General features: G+C 43.0%; 1 protein-coding gene across 3 annotated transcripts in view; it reads left to right on the forward strand.

Annotated features, from left to right (window-relative positions):
- Positions 1–21,971, forward strand: part of PLCB1 (phospholipase C beta 1) — a 460,081-nt gene that overhangs the window by 304,867 nt on the left and 133,243 nt on the right. For all 3 annotated transcript variants that reach the window (XM_083730042.1, XM_083730041.1, XM_083730043.1), the window contains 2 exons: positions 474–640; positions 18,031–18,177. In XM_083730042.1, coding sequence (XP_083586168.1) covers positions 474–640; positions 18,031–18,177 — 314 coding nt within the window. The remainder of the gene's footprint in view (positions 1–473; positions 641–18,030; positions 18,178–21,971) is intronic.

Raw genomic sequence — 21,971 nt, forward strand, 5'->3', positions numbered from 1 at the left:
GCTTCACTTGGGCTTGTGGATGCTTATTTTCCAGGTGAAATAGGAGGACACAGTGAGCAGTTACTGCTTTAGTCACACCTGTGGATTAGGGAAGTGGTGGCAGGGAATCACTTGTGAGATCAGCTGCCTTGGTACTGCTAAGGCTCTTCACAGTGGTCCCTCATCCCACCTCTCTTCATGTCTTCTGTCTTTAAGGCTGGAGTCAGAAGAGCAATGAAAGTTAACCCTTGGCCTATGTTCTGCTTTACTTCTGATCTTAATGCAGGGGTTGGGGGTTGGAGCTCAAGTGGGCAGTCCATCTACTTATTGATTTCTTAATGCACACCTATTAATGAAATAACACGTTTCATGGGTGTTTAGCTGAAACCTGATGATTTCAAGAGGAATATTGCAAAATGGCATTGGGGGAAAACAATGCACTTGGTAATCTTCCTTTTCTTTTATTTTCCCTTTCCCATTTCAATTTTTTACAGTGGTGCCAAAGGCAGAGCGTATCTTACTGTTGACCAGATGATGGAATTTATAAACTTGAAGCAACGAGACCCACGGTTAAATGAAATTCTTTATCCACCCTTGAAGCAGGAACAGGTTCAGCAACTGATTGAGAAATATGAACCCAATAATAGTCTGGCTAAGAAAGGTCAGTCATTTTCATTATCTTCAGTATTCTGCTGCCGATTTCAAACAATGAACAAATTGCAACAGAGAGATACACACTGGTTCAAATTTAATCATATTTCTGGCTGGATGACTGAAGATTTGACAGCCCTGAAGTAGTTAACATTTAAACACTTTCTTTGGAACTTCTGTGAAGGGGGGGGCAGGCTAGTTTTCCTGCTGCTCTTCATTTCGTAGGGTAGATAATTCAGAGTGTGCAAACGTAATCACCAGGACAATAATTATTTACTTGAATTTGAAATTTGCGAAGTAAAATGAAAGCCATAAGAAAACACTGAACCGGAGCAAAATAATTTACTGCTTGATAATGCCAATGGTGGAAGCAGCACAGCATTGCGTGTGCTGATAAGGTGTTTATGCTAAGTGGACTTCAGAATGGATAGATGAGCATTCTGTCATAATCGGGAAAGATGCTTTTGGGAAATTCTTTAGTGATGTTACTAGCAAAGCTGGGCTTTTGGCCAAGATATACTCTTCAGTTCTGTTCAGATAAGCATTGCAACAGCCTGGAGACCATGTTATATTTATTGAGACTTCTTGCTTCACCCTCATTCAAGCATTCCACAGTCATACCAATACAGAGCTAAATGGGGCAAATAATAATAAAATAATAATAATAATAATAATAATAATAATAATAATAATAATAATAATAATACTTCGATGTGAAGTTAGTGACATAGGGTCCTTTGGTTGAATCCTGCGGAAGCCTTGCACACAGATTTTCACTTGTGCAATAGGGCTTTCCACCCTCTGTTCCCCCTGCTTTGGGGGGGGTAGGGAGGAGGAAGATGAGGATTGTCTTTCTGGCAAGCTGAAATGATTTTGCACAAGGAAGGTTCATCATAATGTGACTTTTAATTCCGCTCAGTAGGTTAATTCTGGGGGTTATTTATGCCCTTAACCTTTGAGACTGTCTTGATCAAGAATTGGTTGATTATAAAGCTAAATATGTGTGGCTTTGGGAAATATTTACTAGAAAGTGGACATATTTTATTCAGCTTTGTAAAATTGCTAAAATGCATGCAAATATGCTGTTGTGTTTTTAAAAGGTAGACATTTATTAAACATGTTAAGAAATATAGTTAATTGTAAAAGTGGCTGTTCAGTAATAATATGAAATTCTAATTTTTTTTTATCCTTATGTAAATGAGTTTTTAGGGCCGTTCACACACGTGTTCTCACATACTGGAACTGTATAGATATTCAACTGCATTGTGTGAGTGACAGTGCATGTGTTGACTTTCAGAGTCAATACAGGAAGTGCCACCCTACAATTTATAAGATTATATCCAACCAAGTTCTTTTCTGAGTGGAACAGCTTCTGCCTCTGCAATGGTACTTCTACTTTTTCTCCTATCTCTGTATGTCCCCTAGATCTGCCCACTTCAAATTTACTCTGCTGATACCCCCAATCTTCCAGAGCAGATTCTTTTTTTTTTTCTGGAGGGGGGAATTTAAGGGGCAAATAGAGGACTGAGAGAGATATTGTTGGATTCAATCCATAGATGATAAATTGTGGTTACTGCTGTACCACCTTGAATGCACCGGATTCTGACCATCTTCAGGGTTACTATTTTTACATGGCTGTAATTCACTTGTGCATCATTTATCTGTTTAACTACTCCTACCACTCCCCCCCCCAAAAAAAACCCCCAGTCGTGCAACATGAGGATTCTCCTGGATGATTAGGTGGTAACAGCCAAGAGCAGAGAGAATGCCTGCCCTCTCTCATTCATGTCCTAGTCCCTCCAAGTCTAGTTTTGCAGAATGGGCAATATATTAGTGGAATTGTGGGATCAGGATGTCATCAAGAAATACACAACCTAGGACCAGAGTGCCTCAAGATTTTGTCTCTCCCTCCACCCCGTCACAGACATCTTGTTGTGGGCTGAGTATTGTTTGAGGGGTAGGGGGCCTGTTAAGAGTGGGGTGTTTGTATGCTTATAATGATCTGGAGAGCATATAGGTACTGATTCTTCTCTCTGTTCCTCCAATGCAGTGCAGTTGCATACATTCCAGAGATTTCTTCTCTAAAGCTGACATTTTCTTACATTGAATGGCCATTTCACACCCCCCCCCCCTATATTGGAGCTCTTATTTAAATACATTGAATTTTCCATAAATCATCCAAGTTGTTTTTGGAATGCTTTTTTCTTTGTTTTTTTTTTAAAGAAAGCAGAGATTAAAGTCATAAGAGAAATGCAAACCGTCATTGATACATTTAATAAGAAAAAGCAATTACGATCTTGTCGCCTCTCATTCAGCAATTGGAGAGAAGCCCCACTAACATCTCAGTTCTGGTCTGGTCTGCGTAACACATTTAATATGGACAGTATTTCCCCCACCAGACCCGCTTCTTGATTTATTTATTTTATGGGAACAGTCGCTTACAAACGTAATCCACAGTTTGAGTGTAGACACAAATGTATGCAAGGCACTACCTTCACACTCATATTGCTCGCATACGAATTAAACAGCAGCACATCTGCACTCAACTAGCAAAAAATAAAGCTGGAAAATATAAAGAAGAAAGTATATAGGAGCATTCAGAAAGCAGCTGGCTTGTTTGCCATAAATTTGCCTTTAAAAAAAAAGTTTTCAAAAAGACAGTCTGCATGCAACCATTGCCGCCATTTTCCATTTTATGACAAGGCAGTCTTGTCGCAGGTAGATGTGGGTGAGAGTACAGTTGCAGACAGTTATGTGCATGTGCGCGCACACATACTGCCACAAGACTTTCAGAGCCTTTGTGATGACACCCGCCACTACACCAATCCATTTTCCTTTCCTCACATTTCTCTGCACGATTCCTATGCCCAGGACTGACAAAAAAGAACCTGCATTTCAGATTCTAGCCACCTCCCTACACAGCTGCCCAGGTTAGCTTGTGTCTAAGTGATGTTTCCATATTTGTCTGTATGGTCACCAGAGACCACGTTTGAGGTGACAACAAAGCACACCCGACGGAAGAGAGATGGAAGAAGGAGAGTTAGGAGAAGTCTGCTGACCTTTACAGGTTAGGTGGTGTTGCGACCTGACAACGGCCACACCTGTGATCTGGCGACTGACTGGGAACGAATGCAGGCCTGCCTGCGGATTGGCCAGTGGTGGGCAGGCCTTGTTGCGAGAATTCCTAGAGAGTGGTCCCAGGTGGCCAATGGGCATTCTTGGGTCTGCTCCCAGGGGGAATAAATTGAGGCCTGACCCAGCCTTCCTCCTCAGCTTTTCATCAGGCTGGAGCGGAATAAATGGCTTCACCCAATGCCCAGGCCAAACCATTGCCATCTGCAATCTGTTTTGGCCTATTTGAACACAAACTACCGTATTTTTCGCCCCATAGGACGCACTTTTTCCCCTCCAAAAATGAAGGGGAAATGTGTGTGCGTCCTATGGGGCGAATGCAGGCATTCACTGAAGCCTGGAGAGCGAGAGGGGTCGGTGCGCTGGGCTCCCATGGCTTGCGGAGAGTTGCCTGCATGCTGAAGGCTGGGCGCGCTGAGCTCAGCGCGCCCAGACTTCGCACAGCTCTCTGCAAGGCGTGGGAGCCCTGCGCTGGGCTCCCATGGCTTCTGGAGAGTTGCCTGTTCTGGGGGCTGGGGTCGGGGGAAGCTCAGGCTTCCCCTGCCCCAGCCCCGCGCCTGGGAAAAAAATAATCCCCCCTTTATTTCCCCCCCCCAAAAGAACTAGGTGCGCCTTATGGGACGGTGCGTCCTATAGGGCGAAAAATACGGTATATGTTGCTGTCTTGTCTGGGGATTCATCACCAAGGGAGCGATGGAGTCATGGGGCCTTGGCATGCAACGGACAGCACCCCTGTAGCATTCTTGCACACACCTCCACCTCTTCCACCTGTCCTCCAATTCCGGCAGGACCCAGCTAGAAAAGAGGGGTGTGCAGAAGCTTTATTTTCAGGACAAAACACAACAAAACGGTAAATGTTGCCACCACTCCCTTGTCCGGGGATAGCCCAGGAGAGTAACCCAAGGAAGAAGATTACTCTTCAGTGTTACCGACTGCCCCACCCTGCATTGCTTTACCACAATTGCAGACAGACATTCAACAGGTCTGGTATGCGGCTAAGTGGTCAGGCTTTGGATTTAGACTTCCCCCACAGAAGGCACACGGAACAAAACAGGAAAAATCCTTTTCCAAGATTTATTTTTAAAAATCACAAGATTAATCATACTTAAAAGCAGGCACATCTCTTACAGGGTTCAAACATGAAAATAAAAACATTGTTTGACATCGCTATCTAAACATACTCACAAACGAGAACAAAAGAAGACTTAGGATAGTTCGAAAGTTCTCAACTGAATCCACTTTCCAAGATAACAGACAGGAATTCTACATCACAAAGAACACACATATGAATGGCGACTGCCAGCATGTTGGTAAGCCGGGCAGATGCTGTGCTTGCCAAAGGCTCCATTCCAAACAATTTTATCCTTGAGAACCCACGTGTAATTGGACCCAAGGACTAATCAGTTCTTCTGATTAATTTAAAAATTAACAATGGTCGCCTAGTAGGGTGATAACTCAGCTTGTGACAGCTGGAGCTTATTTGTTCTCAAGACCTTGGGATGAAAGGGTTCCTCCCAATTCCCCCCCCCCCACCAGATTCTCCTTCCTTGTTGTAATAAGGTTTGATAGCCCCATTCACATAAAGACAGCATCTTAGATAACCAGGTGTTAAAACCCACAAATCACTTGGGGAAGTTTCCTTCCTGCAGATGCATGAGATAACTTATTCACAATTAGTCTACGGTTTAAAGTAACAAATACACATTCCCCATAATTCTTCTGGTCTTTGGTTCTCCCACAATGCTTTTCTTCAGCTTGACCAAAGTTTGTCTAACTAAGATTTCCTAACATCACTACAACCCCAAAGAAGGACATTTTTGGCAAAGACCAAAGGGATACACGAGGGAACAGAAGGCATGGCATGTAGAGGGGCAGTGCCATGGAAGAGAAAAGCAGAAGTCGCCTCTGACTGAGGCTGCCACTCTCCCTGTGCCAACTTGGATGTAGCCCTTCTTTGTGGCCACTTCCCCAAATATCTCTTCATCATATGGTGGCTGCTTTGCTAAATTTATTATAATAGATTTCATAGTTAAAACACTTCCAAAAACTAGCATACATACAAATAAATAAATACACATTTGATGATACATGGATAAATCTGCATTGCCTTAGGTCAGGCATAGGCAGACTCAGCCCTCCAGATGCTTTGGGACTACAACTCCCATCATCCCTGACCACTGGTCCTGTTAGCAAGAGATTATGGGAGTTGTAGTCCCAAAGCATCCGGAGGGCCGAGTCTGCCTATGCCTGCCTTAGATCCTAAAGTAACCTAAGGAAGTTATCAGTAAGATTGGGGAGTCCTTGAGATCTTGGGGTCCTGAGGCTTCCTAGGTCAAAACTAGCATTTTGAATCGATTCTGGAAAGCAATTGGTAGGTGTTCTAGAATTGGTTTTATATGTTCAGATCATCTTGCACTGGTCGGCAATCTGGCTGCCAAATTCTGCACCACTTGTAGTTTCCAAACCATCTTTAAAGGCAGTTCCACATACAATGTATTTACACCTTGCCAACACTCCCGCCTTCCCAGATCTCACCAAACCTCCACAGGTTGCCTGGGCTGCTCACCTGACCCTGTTTTCCTCCTCTGGTTCTCTGCTCCTCACATTTATTGTGCCTGCATCTCTATCCTCCAGATACCTACTTCTCTCCTCACCTGGGTTACCTACCTGCCTAACAGCCCAGCAGCTCATCACGCTACGTGTCACAATGCTACCTGTCTGTGGCCAAGTGATGACACCCTTGTGATTTTGTATATTGCAGAGATATACTGCTTATACTTTCTCAACACCCAGCATAAACTCTGGCACCTAAAAGGGAGTGTGTAGGCACATTGATGGTTTTGTTCTGATTGTATATACCAAAGGCTTGATTTATTTCTTTTTTAAAAGAGGCAAGCACTGCTGTCTCCATTACTGGGATTCCTTCCCCAGCCCTGAACTGGAATATCACCAGACTTTATAATAAAGAAGTTCAGCTTCGGTGAATACAAATCTAGGGGACGGTCATGAGTCCCTCCCTCAAAAAAAACAAAACAAAACCACAAAAAAGTTATGTGACCCAAAATATTTTGAGAGAAATTTTGTTTCAGACATCACATGTTCAAATCAGATTGGAGTGTTTTGTTTTAAAGAAATGATTGAATATATATCTACACCAAGATGTAGAATTTATTGTGCACTGAGGAAGAATGTTTTCCCCTCCAAGCCTGCAAGCATTGCTTAAAAACAAAAACTTACCTCCAACGTAGGGGATCACCACACATAAACAGAACCATAACATCTCAGCCTTGATTTAAGAAGCATCTTCCCCCCTGTCAATTTTTAGACAGATTGGCCTCACTGTTTTAAATCTATGTTTGCTAAAGAGTGTAGAAGCGCCTGTCAAAGTCTGCTGCGTACAAGTTGATGGGTCTGTCTCCTAGGCAACGGAGAACGTAGAGGCAGGAGCTAGTACAAAGCAGGGAGGGCCCCGCTTTTCCACTTTGAAGACACCTTAATAGTACAGTGCACTTTTAAATATAGCATCTGACATAAACCACATCCCTCATAAGTCATGCTTTGTGGTAACAAGGGCACTGACGGAAGCACATTTTCCAAGAGGCAGAGCCCACGGCAAAGGAAGCTGAAAATGTCTTCGCAGAACATTCACTAGATGTTTATCTGCAGAGCCAGCAAAACCATGGGCCTAAAAAGGACAAGAGTGAGGTAGAAAGAGGGATTTGGCATCTGCAATGGCTAGTTGATGTGATCAGGCTTTTCTAAGAGGGCAGTCCCATCTTATAAGCAATCCCTTGTTTTCATGTTGGATTGCTTTCTGGGGAGCCATATGTAGACCTTGCAGCTTTTCATGATGGGAATGAACTCTCCATTCATATGATATGTACTGGGATGAAGGTGCTGTGACGCAAAAGTCCCTGGTGTCATTATGTTCCACTATCCTTCTTTGTGTTTTCAGATATGATTTTTATTTATTTGCTGTAATAAAATGTAAATTGCAGCCCAACCTGCATAATGTAGACAGGCAAAGCACAACTGAGATTTCCTGTGCCTTTAATAAACTACTTCCTGTGTGCAGGTTCAGACCACTGTATTGCTTCCTGATGAGTGCAGGTGCTAGATTTCTGATTAATTGTCTTTATTCATTGTTTCAGGGTCAGTTTCTGTTCTGGGGATGGAGCCCTTTAAACTCTAGACCTGGGAAGGACCTTGGACCTTAATTTATCCTCCTGCTCAACATAGGCTTGAACTATTGTTTCTATTATTATTATTATTATTATTATTATTATTATTATTATTATTATTATTATCTTTTTTAAAAAAATGGCAAGCAGAGCTCTTGACGACTTTTTTAAGTTATGTGCTTTAAACAGGGAACCATATGCAATGAAGATAACTTTCCCCTTCATCTTCAAATGCCTTTTCTTTTAAAGAAAGGGATGATGTGTTCATCTTCCATAAAACAAAACTATACAGGTGTGTGTGTTTTTGCACACACGCACACCTCTGAAAGGGCAATAATGGGCACTACTGCTAGGGTCACCATTAACAGAAACCCCAGCAAGCAGAATGACTTGGATAACTCTTCCCTCGTGAAAAACCCACAACTGTTTTGCAGCTATACGTCCAACTTATCTAATAATTTTTTAATGGCTTGGAAATATCCATGAGAATAAAATAAGAAATGTCACCTCTTTTGTGCATCCTTATTGTGAGCTGCATTTTCTTTCTTTCCCTTTTGCTTTCTCTCTCTTTGCCTTTCTCTCTTTCTGTATGCCTCCCCCCCCCCCCAAAAAAGCAGCACATCCATTCACATGTTTGGTAACCTTTTTCTAAGCCTAAGTGCTTAAGGCATGCGGCTGGCACTGTGGTCTAAACTAGAGAGCCTAGGGCTTGCCGATCAAAAGGTCGCCGGTTCGAATCCTCGCGATGGGGTGAGCTCCCGTTGCTTGGTCCCTGCTCCTGCCAACCTAGCAGTTTGAAAGCATGTCAAAGTGCAAGTAGATAAATAGGTACCGCTCTGGCGAGAAGGGAAATGGCGTTTCCATGCGCTGCTCTGGTTCGCCAGTAGTGGCTTAGTCATGCTGGCCACATGACCCGGAAACTGTACGCTGGCTCCCTCAGCCAGTAAAGCGAGATGAGGGCCGCAACCCCAGAGTCGTCCGCGACTGGACCTAATGGTCAGGGGTCCCTTTACCTTTAAGTGCTGTATATGGTGACGGGGGGGGGGGGAGAGATATATCAGGGGTGGCAACACATGGGAAAAGAAGGATTAATCCTTCCCTCCCCAGCTGTCACTCCTCCCATGTTGCAACTTGTCTTATCAAACAAAAGTCCCATTCCTATGAACAAGACCTTATCCTAAGCCTAATTGATACTTGGTGGGGGTATGATGTTGAGTAGGGGCTATCCAAGTGCAGAGATCAGCGAAGGCCACCTTTTCCTTCCCAGTTGGCACACATACTACCCAAAAAATACACACACCCCTTCTCTGCAGCAATTATGCTTTTTTTGGCGGGTGGGGGGAGCTCCCAGTTTCACTAATGGGAGCTTGTTTGTGGTCTGTCAGAGTAATTGCTGTGCAGGGGATTAAGTTACGGAAGGGAAGGTACAGACTCCATTCAAAGGCATCAAGGGCTGCATTGAGACCAAGAGCCAGAGATTCTCAACCTTGATTTAAACTGCATTAGGTCAGTATAATACAAACTAGGTAGTGGGTACTTTGAAGAGACATCTATAAACATTTCCCTGAGCATGTAATGCAATTAGCAAGGTGCTATGTATTAGGAGAGAGGCAGGGGCTGGAAGTATTTGCAGAAAACTAGAGGATATTGGGGAAATCCTGTGGCTCTTCATAATTTCTGACCATATCCATGCTGTCTGAAGCTGATGGGATATGAATTCCAACAACATCCAGAGGAACACATTCCTGTCTTGTGCCTTTTAGCTAACAGGTGTATCCTACTCTCTGGAGTCCCTGGTACTGCTGCAGGTATCATTTCCATGTTATCAGACATTCCCCACTAGGCTTTGGTGGGCACCAGATTTAGTGACACTGATTGGGGGCTCAGTGGCAATCTGGGCCCCTGCTGCTACTACCCTACCCAGAGGGATATGGGTGGTGCTGTGGTGCACTGAGCTTCTTGCGCTTGCCAATCAGAAGGTTGGTGGTTCGAATCCCCATGACGGAGTCAGCTCCCATTGCTCTGTCCCCACTCCTGCCAACCTAGCAGTTCAAAAGCACAGCAGTGCAAGTAGATAAATAGGTGCTGCTGTGGTGGGAAGGGAAATGGCATTTTCATGCACTCTGGCTTCTGTCACAGTGTTCCATTGTGCCAGAACCGGTTGAGCCCTGCTGGCCACATGACCTGGAAAGTTGTCTGTGGACAAACACGGCTCCCTCAGCCTGAAAGCGAGATGAGCACCGTAACCCCATAGTCGCCTTTGACTGGACTTAACTGCCCAGGGGTCCCTTTACCTTTACCTTTTACCCAGCATGTCACTTACTACCAAAAATTATAATTTTTGTGCCCCTGTTAACTTAGCAGCTGCCAGTTGCTGGCCCCTGTCTACTTGCACTGAGTCTTGAATCACAAAATAATTTGGTGTGGGGACCTGTATTTTGCAAAATAATAATGAGAAAGAGACAATCTGTGCCCTCTGGGAACTATGCAAATTAAGATACAATTTTGAAAGCTTCTCAGCCCTGTTTCTTTAGTTTACCACAAGGGAAGCAAGGGGAATGAAATTTCTCATAATCCACTGTGGTCCCCAGACTTCCTTAATTAACATCACACAATTTAATCTACAAACTTTTTATAATAACTTGTAAATATAAATAAAATACAAACAAATGAAAAGGTGCAGTTTGATCCAATTTATAAAGATGTTCCCTTTTTGCTAACATTTATTTGTTTGCAGCTGGTCTCCTGTGTTAATGAGGCTTAGCTATGAGCTCAGCCAAAGATTTTATTGTAATGTGAAAACCTCCTGACTGTTTATGCAGCAATTCTCTTCCAGCAACTAGTTGGAAGTTGAAGGAAGCACTTTATGTCTGTTAATTAAATGGATCAAGAAGATAAATCCACAATACAAAACAAAGCAGCAGTGATAGGGGCTGCCAAACAGCAAGGGATTGTGAAGGTAGCGATACAGGAGTGCGCAAGTGTAGCTTTGTTTGACTTGGTGTTGAGATTTGTTCATTTTTATTGCAGGCTGTATGCTTTGAAAAGGCATGGATTATGGTTGGATTTTGCAAGTCTGGTGCTGAGTACCATGAGTGTTTGCTGAGAGATTTTGCCCATATCTATCAGATGTAGAATTCACTCTCTCTGGAAAATAGACTTGGATTAGCCAGGGCAAAATGCTGCTGCAACTGCTGCTACAGTATTTTTTGCATCCAGGTGTATGGAATTCAAATATGTTCCACAAGGATGCTTTATTGATTTGATTGTAGCTGTCATTGTAACTCTCCTGGGAAGAAATCACCAACTCTTCCCATCTCACCAAACTCCTGTGAAATGAGAATATGATGCTTTGGTCTGCAATGGAGGGAACATTTTAGTTTTGATTTTTAATTTTAGTCTTAGCCGTTTTAAAACTTTAGCTTTTGTTTCGGATTTAGTTTTCATCAACCCTATTCATTACAGAAGGGCCTTGTTGCATGAAGGAGGTGAACACAGCACACACACACACACACACACACACACACAGAGAGAGAGAGAGAGAGAGAGAGAGAGAGAGAGAGAGAGACCAAAAGGAGTTAAAAGTCCTTTAAAATTTGTGGACTTTGAGGGCTATTTAAAGAGTGTTGACCTTGCATTTGAGAGTGTGGGAGTGTAAGGAAGAAAGCCAAGCAAATCCTGTCTGACAAATCCTGGGTGCAAAGGGTATCTTTCTCATGAAAGTGGTGGGTAACATGTGGACATGTTTCTTTCTCCTTCAGGGAGGCAGCATCATCATGAGGTCACAGTGGCCAGCCTCTCTCCTTCAGGGAGGCAGCATCATCATAGGTCACAGTGGCCAGTCTCTCTCCTTCAGGGAGGCAGCATCATCATAGGTCACAGTGGCCAGTCTCTCTCCTTCAGGGAGGCAGCATCATCATGAGGTCACAGTGGCCAGCCTCTCTCCTTCAGGGAGGCAGCATCATCATGAGGTCACAGTGGCCAGCCTCTCTCCTTCAGGAAGGTAGCATCATCGTGAGGTCACAGTGGCCAGCCTCTCTCTCCTTTGGGCAGGCAGTATCCACATGGGGTCACAAGGTTCATCCTTTCTTTGATTGAAACAGAAAGCATACTTAATGTCTCTGTCTTTCAGACAGAAGGAAGAGCATTTGGGCATGGCGTATATTTTATTCAGGTGAGCAGCAGCAGTGTGTGGTTATAGTGGCTACTAGCATCTGACTAAGTGAAATGGACAGCAGTGCAGTTTGCAGGCAGGTACTTTGGGCGTTATATAGCTTTTTCTGATGTGGAATTCCGCAGTCTGGCCTGATTACCGAAGAAGCAGAGAATGTCGGCATCCCTTCTATAACAGGGCAACAGAGCTTGGCAAGCGTAGTTTTAGACACGAACGGACAGGCTGAAGGAAGCCCGTTAGATACTTAATTTGTTGCTGTAGTAGTAGTTTTTTTCCTGCCAAGGAGAGGAAAACGTTCTTGTGGGTTTTCTGCCTCTTGTGCCCAAATAACTTGATTGGCCTCGGGTACAATGTATCTTTTTTCTCTCCATCTCAGGCAACAAAACAGGAGGGGCGCCCATCTTCAGGATTCCTTTTCCTTTCTCCCTCCCCTGTGGATTAAATTACTACATAATTTTGCATCCCAGCCAACAGCAGGCAGATGTAGGCAATCTTAAAACCAATTTTCACGTGCTTCTGGTTAGCGTTGATGGCATAACTGTAAGAGGAAACAGCCCCTTAAGTAAGTAGCTGCTAGCAGGCAGGCAGTATAGGGATGGCAGTGGTGTCTCTTTTTCTGGTGGAGAAATGGCTTCTCACCATTTAACTTCTCTGGAAGCTCATCACCCAAATATATTGGCTATTAGCCTATAGATTCCTTAATAGCTGAATTGCCATTTAGGAAGTTTCCAACAGTCCTCCAACAGTTTTAATAATGGAATTAACTAAAAGTAAACATGTACCCCTGCTTTAGATTTTTCACTGGAAGAAGGGAACTAACTATATCTAGCTGTCTACCTAATCAGCGGATAATCAAACTCGGATATTCACTACAGATAAAGTAAGCTAATATCACTAGGGGGAATCCATTCTGCTCATTCACAAATATCCAGGAATTGATATAACCCATAGTTTGCAAATCCCCTTATTAACCTGCCAGAGGGACAATTGTAACTGGAAAAGAAGGGAGAAAATAAAAGGCAAAACCAAAACAGACGTAGTGTTTCAGAATGAAATTCCTTGTAAAGTCAGGCATTATCTAAGATTGACAAGGGACGGTTGTCTTTTAAAATAGATTGTTCAGAATCTTAAGGCTTTACCTCTGCAATTATCCAGTCCTGCAGTCTGTCTATTAAGATAATTTTTAACTAAATGTTGATGGGAACATGGTAGCATAATATTATGGAGATTGTCATACACTTGCTAAATATCACCTGTACTTCATTTTCTTTTTAAAGAACCATGGCCACATATTATTAAAGAGGTTGGCTTACTCTTAAAATAAGCTCACCTGTCACCCTATATTTCCTTAATTAAAAAACTGTCTCTCAGTTGAGCCGTTGAGAGTAGTCACTCAGCAGCCACGTTGTGCAACACAGCACGCCAGTCATTCTTCAGTATCCTTTTTGTTTTAGAAGTGGGCGAAAAATAAATCACTTGATGGAGAGCAAAAATAGCAGTATGTTCTTAAATTTTAAAATGTTTTGCTAGGGTTTATGTTTACAAAGTCTCTTTTAGTTGTACTTAGACATTGGTCCCATCTACCCTATACATTTAAATCACTATCGTTCCATTTTAAAACAGTCATGGAACCCCCCAGGAATCATGAGAACTGTAGTCCCCACACAGAGCTACAGTGTCTCCAGAAAGCATATTCCCTAAGTTATATTACCAAACTGCAAAAATTGGAGCTTAAAATATCAGAAGTTGCTTGATTCATATCCTATTCCACTCAGTACGTTTTCTACTCTGAATTCAAAGGGGAAACTCTGCGATTATATTTTCCATTATGGTGCTCAATTGGATAGACAGGACATTAAATAATTAATTTTTAAAATGATATCGACTTTATAAATTGGAACATCAAACGGCTGATTACCTTGTAAAGCCCACATTTCCAAAGCTTAGGCGAGCATTTACGGCCTTCCACTTCCAAACTGCCTACAGCTACGCTCAGTGGCAGATATTCTCACACTCCCTTGGTACTACATTTGTGGGGTACCAGAAATTGAGGATCTACCTCATTGCTTGTTCTTTTGTTCACTCTGCCCTGAAACAAGAATGAAATTTATGGGATCTGTTCTGCCCCACCTACACTCTGATACCATTTCAGAAAAGATTTTCTAGCTCCTGTCGGACACCAACTTGTAGGGTAACCTTCAAGGTCTCTTTTTGTCCTAGCACAGTCATCCCCAAACTCGGCCCTCCAGCTGTTTTGGGACTACAACTCCCATCATCCCTAGCTAACAGGACCAGTGGTCAGGGATGATGGGAATTGGGATGCTCTTATTTCACCACAATAGTTCAGCAATTCCAAGAGTTCCCTAAGAAGAGTTAAAGCCACTCTGAAAACTGTGGCTCTGCCAGGGGAATAAGGGTCTCCTATCAGCCACGCGGGTGGCGCTGTGGGTAAAACCTCAGAGCCTAGGACTTGCCGATCGCATGGTCGACGGTTTGAATCCCCACGGCGGGGTGAGCTCCTGTCGTTCGGTCCCAGCTCCTGCCCACCTAGCAGTTCGAAAGCACCCTTAAGTGCAAGTAGATAAATAGGTACCGCTTTATAGCGGGAAGGTAAACGGCGTTCCGTGTGCTGCTCTGGTGCCGGTTCGCCAGAGCAGCTTCGTCACGCTGGCCACGTGACCCGGAAGTGTCTGTGGACAGCGCTGGCTCCCGGCCTCTAGAGTGAAATGAGCGCACAACCCTAGAGTCTGTCAAGACTGGCTCGTACGGGCAGGGGTACCTTTACCTTTACCTATCAGCTCTTAGCACCGTTCTCAAACTACAGTTCTCAGGATTCCTTGGGGGAAGCCATGACTGATGGAGTAACATGATCTTGCTTTAAATAGTGCGTATTATACACATTTATAATTATAATTCTGATATTTCCTTAATTTATTCAATTAAAAGCATTTTTAACATATTTTTTCTCCTCCTCCCATTACACTCCCCTGTAAACCTCCCATTCCCAAAAACGTCCCACCAGATGTTTGCCTAGTAATGTAAGCAGCAGCAGCTTCCCAAAAAATCCAAAGATATTTCTCCCCCTCCCCAAGAAATCAGCAGTAAAAGAGCCACCATTTTCTTGGGGGGGGGGGGGTTCCTATTTTTGCAGAACCTTGGACAGAGAATTTCAGCCCAGCTCTAGCTGAGAAGTCCTTTACCACTTCAAAGGGAGAAATCTTCTCCAATCCACCAGTCTACTTCCCTGCGAAGGGTTGCAGTAGATGGGAAGGAATCCAACATGCTTTATCGAGAAGCAGCTGAGAGCAATGCCCTGTGTGCCGTCAGCAGATTTGCTCATGAGTAAGCATCCAGGCTGCCACTTCCCAGCAGGTCTTCTGCAGTCATGGTTTCAGTCTTGACTGCTGTGTGTCGCACACCTGAAAAGGACAGCAAAAGAAATCCTAGGAGGAAGCAAGCAGGGAGCTTCCAAAACTTCATTACTGCAAACATTTCATAGGGGGTCTTCTGAAATCCCTCATGGGCTCACATTTCTAAACAAGAGCTGCATATTAGGACATGAAGAAAATGTGTCCATTTAGAGAATCCCTTGAAGAGCTGAGCCTCTTGCTAGCTGCCAGGAGATCTACATTCAGCCTGGCATTATCATTTGCAATAAAAACAATGAGTTTTTCAGATTCAACAAAAGCAGACAGAACGGAATGATCTTGAAACTTTCTCCCCCCTCCCCTCTGAGTAATCAGTTTATGTTCTTATTTTCTCTGTTGACTAAATGACTGGAAAGAGTCCAACTGAAGTTGGCAGAAGACATTCTATTAATAATACAGGCATATGGAGGATATTAGAATTTCAGTGCATCATTACCTGTCAGTGCTACTCATGAAAGTGCATGGGAACTGAATAGCACATTGGCAAGACTTGGTCGTGTGTTCTGGAAACGTTTCTTTTTCCTATGAAAAGTTATTCCAAAATTTCCCTAGGAGGTTGACTGCCCTCTGTTTGGCAGCTGAAATATAATACTTAAGTGAGAACTGACCAGGAACTTCTGAAGTTATCAAACTTCACATGTCAGTTGGTAATACGACTTCAGGCAACTCTCTGGGGGGTTTTTTGGGGGGGTGGTGGTGGTGGTGGTGATGTGTCCCGGATCATTGCGTGCTTGCATGAAATCACGTGTAATTGGAACACCCATTGAAAAAGCCTGCAAACACCCCATCACGCCCCCTCCCCATTCCACTCCTTTTGGTGACTTTTAGTGGCATTTCCGGGTCACTTCTGGGTTCGGCATGATATGTGGTTGTGTACATATTGGACGTGCCTAAAACAGCAGCTGCTTGTACAAGGGTATGTATACATTGGTGATGACCCTGTATCCGATGCACTCCCGGTGCTAGTTTTGGAAGCTGCACACAAATGATGCTCACAAATGATGCTCACAATCCACACTGATTGTGTAGCTTCTTGAGAAATACTGCTGTGTGGTGTCTTTTTGCTCAAGCCGGCTTCAGTCCGGCTCGCAAATTCAGTCTCGATTCACTTTGTACTTGAGACAGGTGTCTGCATTTGAGACAGACATTGCGCACGTGCATCCGTCAGCTTCACAAATAGGTGTTCAGGAGCAGGGTGTTATGAGAAAGGGAAACAAAGCATGCCATGCACTTGGGGAGAAGACAACCTCTCACCCCTCTCTGACGTGTACAAAGCCATGCATATGCATCCTGATCTGCAGTAGAGAAAAGTGACCTTGCTGTGCTTTCAATTGCCATTATGTACACTCAGGAACAAGTTGCCCTGATATACTTGTTCTGTAAGACTCACCAGTACTTCAATGTGTTGGGACGATGCAGACGATTGTTTGGATGGTTTATCATTGTTCTGTTATTTATATGATCATTACCAGTCCTTTTCTCTCACACACATGTGTGGGAAGCATCTCCATTTATCCTTTCAACCTTCCTGAGTGGTAGTTATTAAAGAAGCCTGACGAAAACATCAGGTATTCCTTTTCTGCAATCAGACGCTCACCGTTGTGACATTTCCAGCACTGATAAATCAGTTGCTTAATTGCAATTGAGGAAAATGCAGCACAGCCACAGTAGTAGCCTCAGATAAAAATGAAACGTTATTCTCTGCCAATCCTAAAAAAGCACATTAGTGAAAGTATGGGATGCAGCAGTGGTTTGGCCCACTTCTCCTCTTCAGCACTGGGAGAATTAGGGTGTGTTTACACATGGCACTGTGGTCTAAACCACTGAGCCTCTTGGGTTTGCCGATCAGAAGGTTGGTAGTTTGAATCCCCACGACGGGGTGAGCTCCTGTTGCTCTGTTCCAGCTCCTGCCAACCTAGCAGTTCAAAAGCACACCAGTTCAAGTAGATAAATAGGTACCACTGTGGCAGGAAGGTAAACAGCATTTCTGTGCACTCTTGTTTCCATCACGATGTTCCATTGCACCAGAAGCAGTTCAGTCATGCTGGCCACATGACCCGGAAAGCTGTCTGTGGACAAATGCTGGCTCCCTTGGCCTGAAAGCAAGATGAGTGCCTCAACCCCATAGTCGCCATTGATTGGACTTAACCGTCCACGGGTCCTTTACCTTTACCTTACACATAAGAACCTACCTCCATTCCAGGGCTGAGCTACTATTTTGCACCTGGTTGTGCTTGGTGGACCTCGGCATTTTAAGTAAGATGCAAAGTCAAACTCTTAAGGGTTGCGGTCTGCTCATTTTTGTTCTTGGAGTACTTGAAAAATGAAAAAAAACACACACCATAGAATCAAGGCTGCTGATATGATAAATAATTTGTTGAGCATGTCTTGTTCTTCTGGGATGAGTTGAGTCCAAACAAAGGTGTACTGCAAGCTGAGTTATTGAAGCTAAAGTATGTGCCTTCTTTAATTTCTTTTCTCCCAGGGCAGATATCGGTGGATGGATTTATGAGATATTTGAGTGGAGAAGAGAACGGAGTCGTTCCACCTGAAAAACTGGATTTGAATGAAGATATGAGCCAGCCTCTGTCTCACTATTTTATCAATTCGTCGCACAACACCTACCTCACAGGTGCAGTATGGGGGGGGGAGCAGTTTTGACAAATTAGATAATGTAGATTTATTGTTAATAGAGTCAAAATACCTGCAGATGATTGGGAGTTCATGGACTGTCTAAACCCTTCAAGGTAGGGAGATGCTGACCCCAGAAAGGTGGTTACCTGGTGATGTCTATGTTTCCATCAGTTTCCTCCTCCTCTTTTAAAAATTATTTTAAAATAATTTTATTGAAAAGTTTTCAGATATGCATTTCCACATTAAAGTCTTACAATATACCAATACATTCAATGACTTCCCTCCTTACCCTTCTAAGGCTCCTTTGACTTAACCCCAATTCCTGCATATTCTTATTTATCCAATTGATCCACATTCTCCTCTTTATAATATCCCTTTAAATATGTTATACTGTTGATTTTACATTAATGCTGCCAGCGTTTTCATTTGGGTACAATTATTTTCTACATGCTCAACCAAAAGTTTCCACTCCTTTTTAAGTACTTGTTCCTCCTGCTTTCTTATTCTACTTGTTAGGCCTGTTACCCCTGTGTATTTCATCATCTTAAGTTGCCAATCCTCCTTGTTAGGGACCTAACCAGGAGCAAGCTCACCTGTTCAGAATGGGCCCTATTCATTCAAGCTACTTAGCATGTGCTTAATTTACCTTGGGCGTGAATTAATTCAATGAACAGAGATTGGAGCAATTCCTGCAGCCAGTTCTGCCAGCCCTCCTTCCCAATTCTACCCTTACAAGGGACTGTGGTGTCGGGGAGGTCTCCAACTTAAGACCTGGCTGCTCTCATTACACACACATTGCAAGATCTATATTGTTGCACGCCACCCCAAACTCTGAGCAGTGTGAGATTCCAGGGGTTCCAGGTGCTCACCCAGGGTTCATTTTTTCCTTTTGGATATTAGGCACAGAAGAGACTGTGGTGTCCTTATGAGATATGGTTTACTTACACATATATGCAACCTGAGGCTATGATGGAGGGGCTCACAGCATCAACACCCCAAGAGCAACTTGTTTCTCCCACAGCCACGGCTTTGGATTCAAACAGAGATGCACAATCTCTCTGCCTCTCTGGCTTTTTCCATTTGCTGCCTTGCTTCTCAGTTGCATAAACTCTAAATTCTGGCTTAGTACAAGCCCTTTGATCTTTTGTCCTCTTAATGGCCCATTACTCAGGAGGTTAGCCTGCCTGGCTTAATTAGCTATTAATGGTTCTTGAATCCAGGGATTAGAAGCTTCTAGCACCCACAAATTCGTAACAGTGTTATCACTATTCAGAACGCACCACCAGCCTGAGCAAGTGGAAGGGGGAAAGAACTGATTTTCCACTAAGCCCAGCAATGGTGGCTGAGAAAGATTAGCCTGGATGTGTAGAGAGAGAAATCTCACTCCACACTTGGGAAAGCTTGTCCAGGGTATCATGACTGTAGCATTACTTTTAGCAGTGAGAAGGGAAAGCAGTACTGGGAAGTAAGTGTTGACTTTACTCTGCCGCTACCCACGGGTGGTGCTGTGATCTAAACCACTGAGCTCTTGGGCTTGCCAATCAGAAGGTCTGTGGTTCGAATCCCCACAATGGGGTGAGCTCCTGTTGCTCTGTCCTAGCTCCTGCCAGCCTAGCAGTTCGAAAGCATGCTAGTGCAATTAGATAAATAGGTACCACTGCAGTGGGAAGGTAAACAGCATTTCCTTGTGCTCTGGCTTCCGTCACAGTGTCCTGATGCACCAGAAGTGGTTGAGTCATGCTGGCCAAATGACCCAGAGTTCTGCCTGTGGATAAATGCTGGCTCCCTCAGCCTGAAAGTGAGATGAGTGCCTTAACCCCATAGTCACCTTTGACTGGACTTAACCGTCCAGGGGTCCTTTACCTTTACCTTACCTGTCCCTACCATTTGCATCATTCTGACTGGAACATGACCACGAGATTATTGGACCTGTTGACAAAGTATTGCAATATTGTAGATGTCTTTTGCCCAATTAAAGCTGAAGCTACTGGCCCTACCTTGTATTTAAGAAGCAGCTGTTTGGATGTGTTGGAAATGCTTTGCTCATTGATCTTTCTCCCATATGTATCATTTCAAACTTTGTATGGGAAGTATCATGTTTAAATGCTCCCACACACAACTCTTTGTACATAAGCCCCCCTTTCTCTGGATTGTGATATTTATGTCACCAAAAAAGCAGTGACTTTCAACATGTTGTGTGGGCCTTGGTCATTTTGACCATTTGCATCTGATGTGAAACTACATAAGCCAGTAGCAGATTCAAGCAGGCAGCATAAGGCTATAATTACAAAGATAACATTATTGCATTTTTTTTAAAAAAAGCAAATGGTTGCTCTTGAAAATAACTATTGCTGTTAAATTCATATGCAATAGTTGGATTTGCTGTTGTAGTCAAGATAATACCAATAATTAGGGATCAAGCTTGTTATTTTCTCTGCAACATCAGACACTGAAGGTTAGAAAGACATTTTTCAAATTGGCCATGTTACATATAATGACAGATATTGTTCCTGATGCAAACTTACGCTGTCATGTGTCCGGATGTTGACATTAATACAAGGTGAATAACCGCAGGAAGAGTAAAAAAATAAAGAAAGGTATTGCCTATTATTTGTTTCATGAAAACACTACTTTGAGTTCAGAACTGCAATATGGATCGCGTCAGTGTGCACCAGTTTTTTTTAAATCAAAACTGAACAAGGAGCTCAACTTAAAATTATTTTTGCAATTTAACTTATTTTCTAACTGGATACCTAATGGTTAATTGTTGGGCAGAGCAGAGATACTATAACATATCCAGATTGGATCCATTGCTAAGCCAAACCATGGCTTAACATGAAGGAGCAATAGTGTGAGTTCCCCGACTACACAGGGCTAAACCTTGGTTTGGCTTAGCATTTTGTCTGAATCTGGGCTCATGGTTTGTCTTGCTCCAGACAAACCACAAGTTGTAAACCAAGAATAAAACCGCTAAATACTTCTTTTATTTGTTTCAGCAAGCCTGCTCTGACATTTGATTGCATTATGTTTAGTTAAGTTTTTAATTTTTTTATTGTTGGCTTTTGATAAATAATTTATGAAAACAGGTGTTTTTTTTAAAAAAAAAACAACCACCCTGAATGGCTTATACATGTGGTTAAATTAATTAAATGAGTATATGGAGGGCCACACATCATCTAGCCCTAACATAAGGAGTGAGGGACAAGCAGTCCATTTTATTTGGCAAGGTGCACAAAGTAAAGACTGTCCCTCTCCGAGGCTGCAGTTTACAGCAAGTTCAAGTTTTCCATTTTATACATTTATTGGAACTAATTAAAATGGTCTCTGTAGTACATAAGTTTCCCAAAGTTCCTTCACAGGATTGTTCTGGATTGATAGCATTGTTCTGTGTATTAAGTATAGAAATTACCTACAACAACAGATCTGTAAGTGCCCTGCTATTTTTGTAATTTAATTTGAAATGTGTCCAAGACCAGGTAAGAATTTTTCTGTTACCTACAGTCTTTGCCTATCTCACCCCTGTCCCCTAACTGAAATCGCTTTATCTTCTGCTGCTGAAACCTGTAATAGTTCTGCTGAAGAAGCCACCATAACTGCACACATTATTTTAAATGTGACTGCACAATGGATTTATATAAAAGCATTATGATGTTGACAGTTTAATTTTTAATGCTAACTCTTGTGTTATCTTGTCAGCACAATCTTGTCAGGACAATCTGTTGTACTGGTCCACACCCAGTTGTTAGGCTATTTTGTGCCCACAAGGAAATAGTACCATATATTTATGAGCGT

This window comes from Podarcis gaigeae (genome assembly GCF_964106915.1).
Source record: "Podarcis gaigeae genome assembly, chromosome: 3".
NCBI lineage: Eukaryota > Metazoa > Chordata > Lepidosauria > Squamata > Lacertidae > Podarcis > Podarcis gaigeae.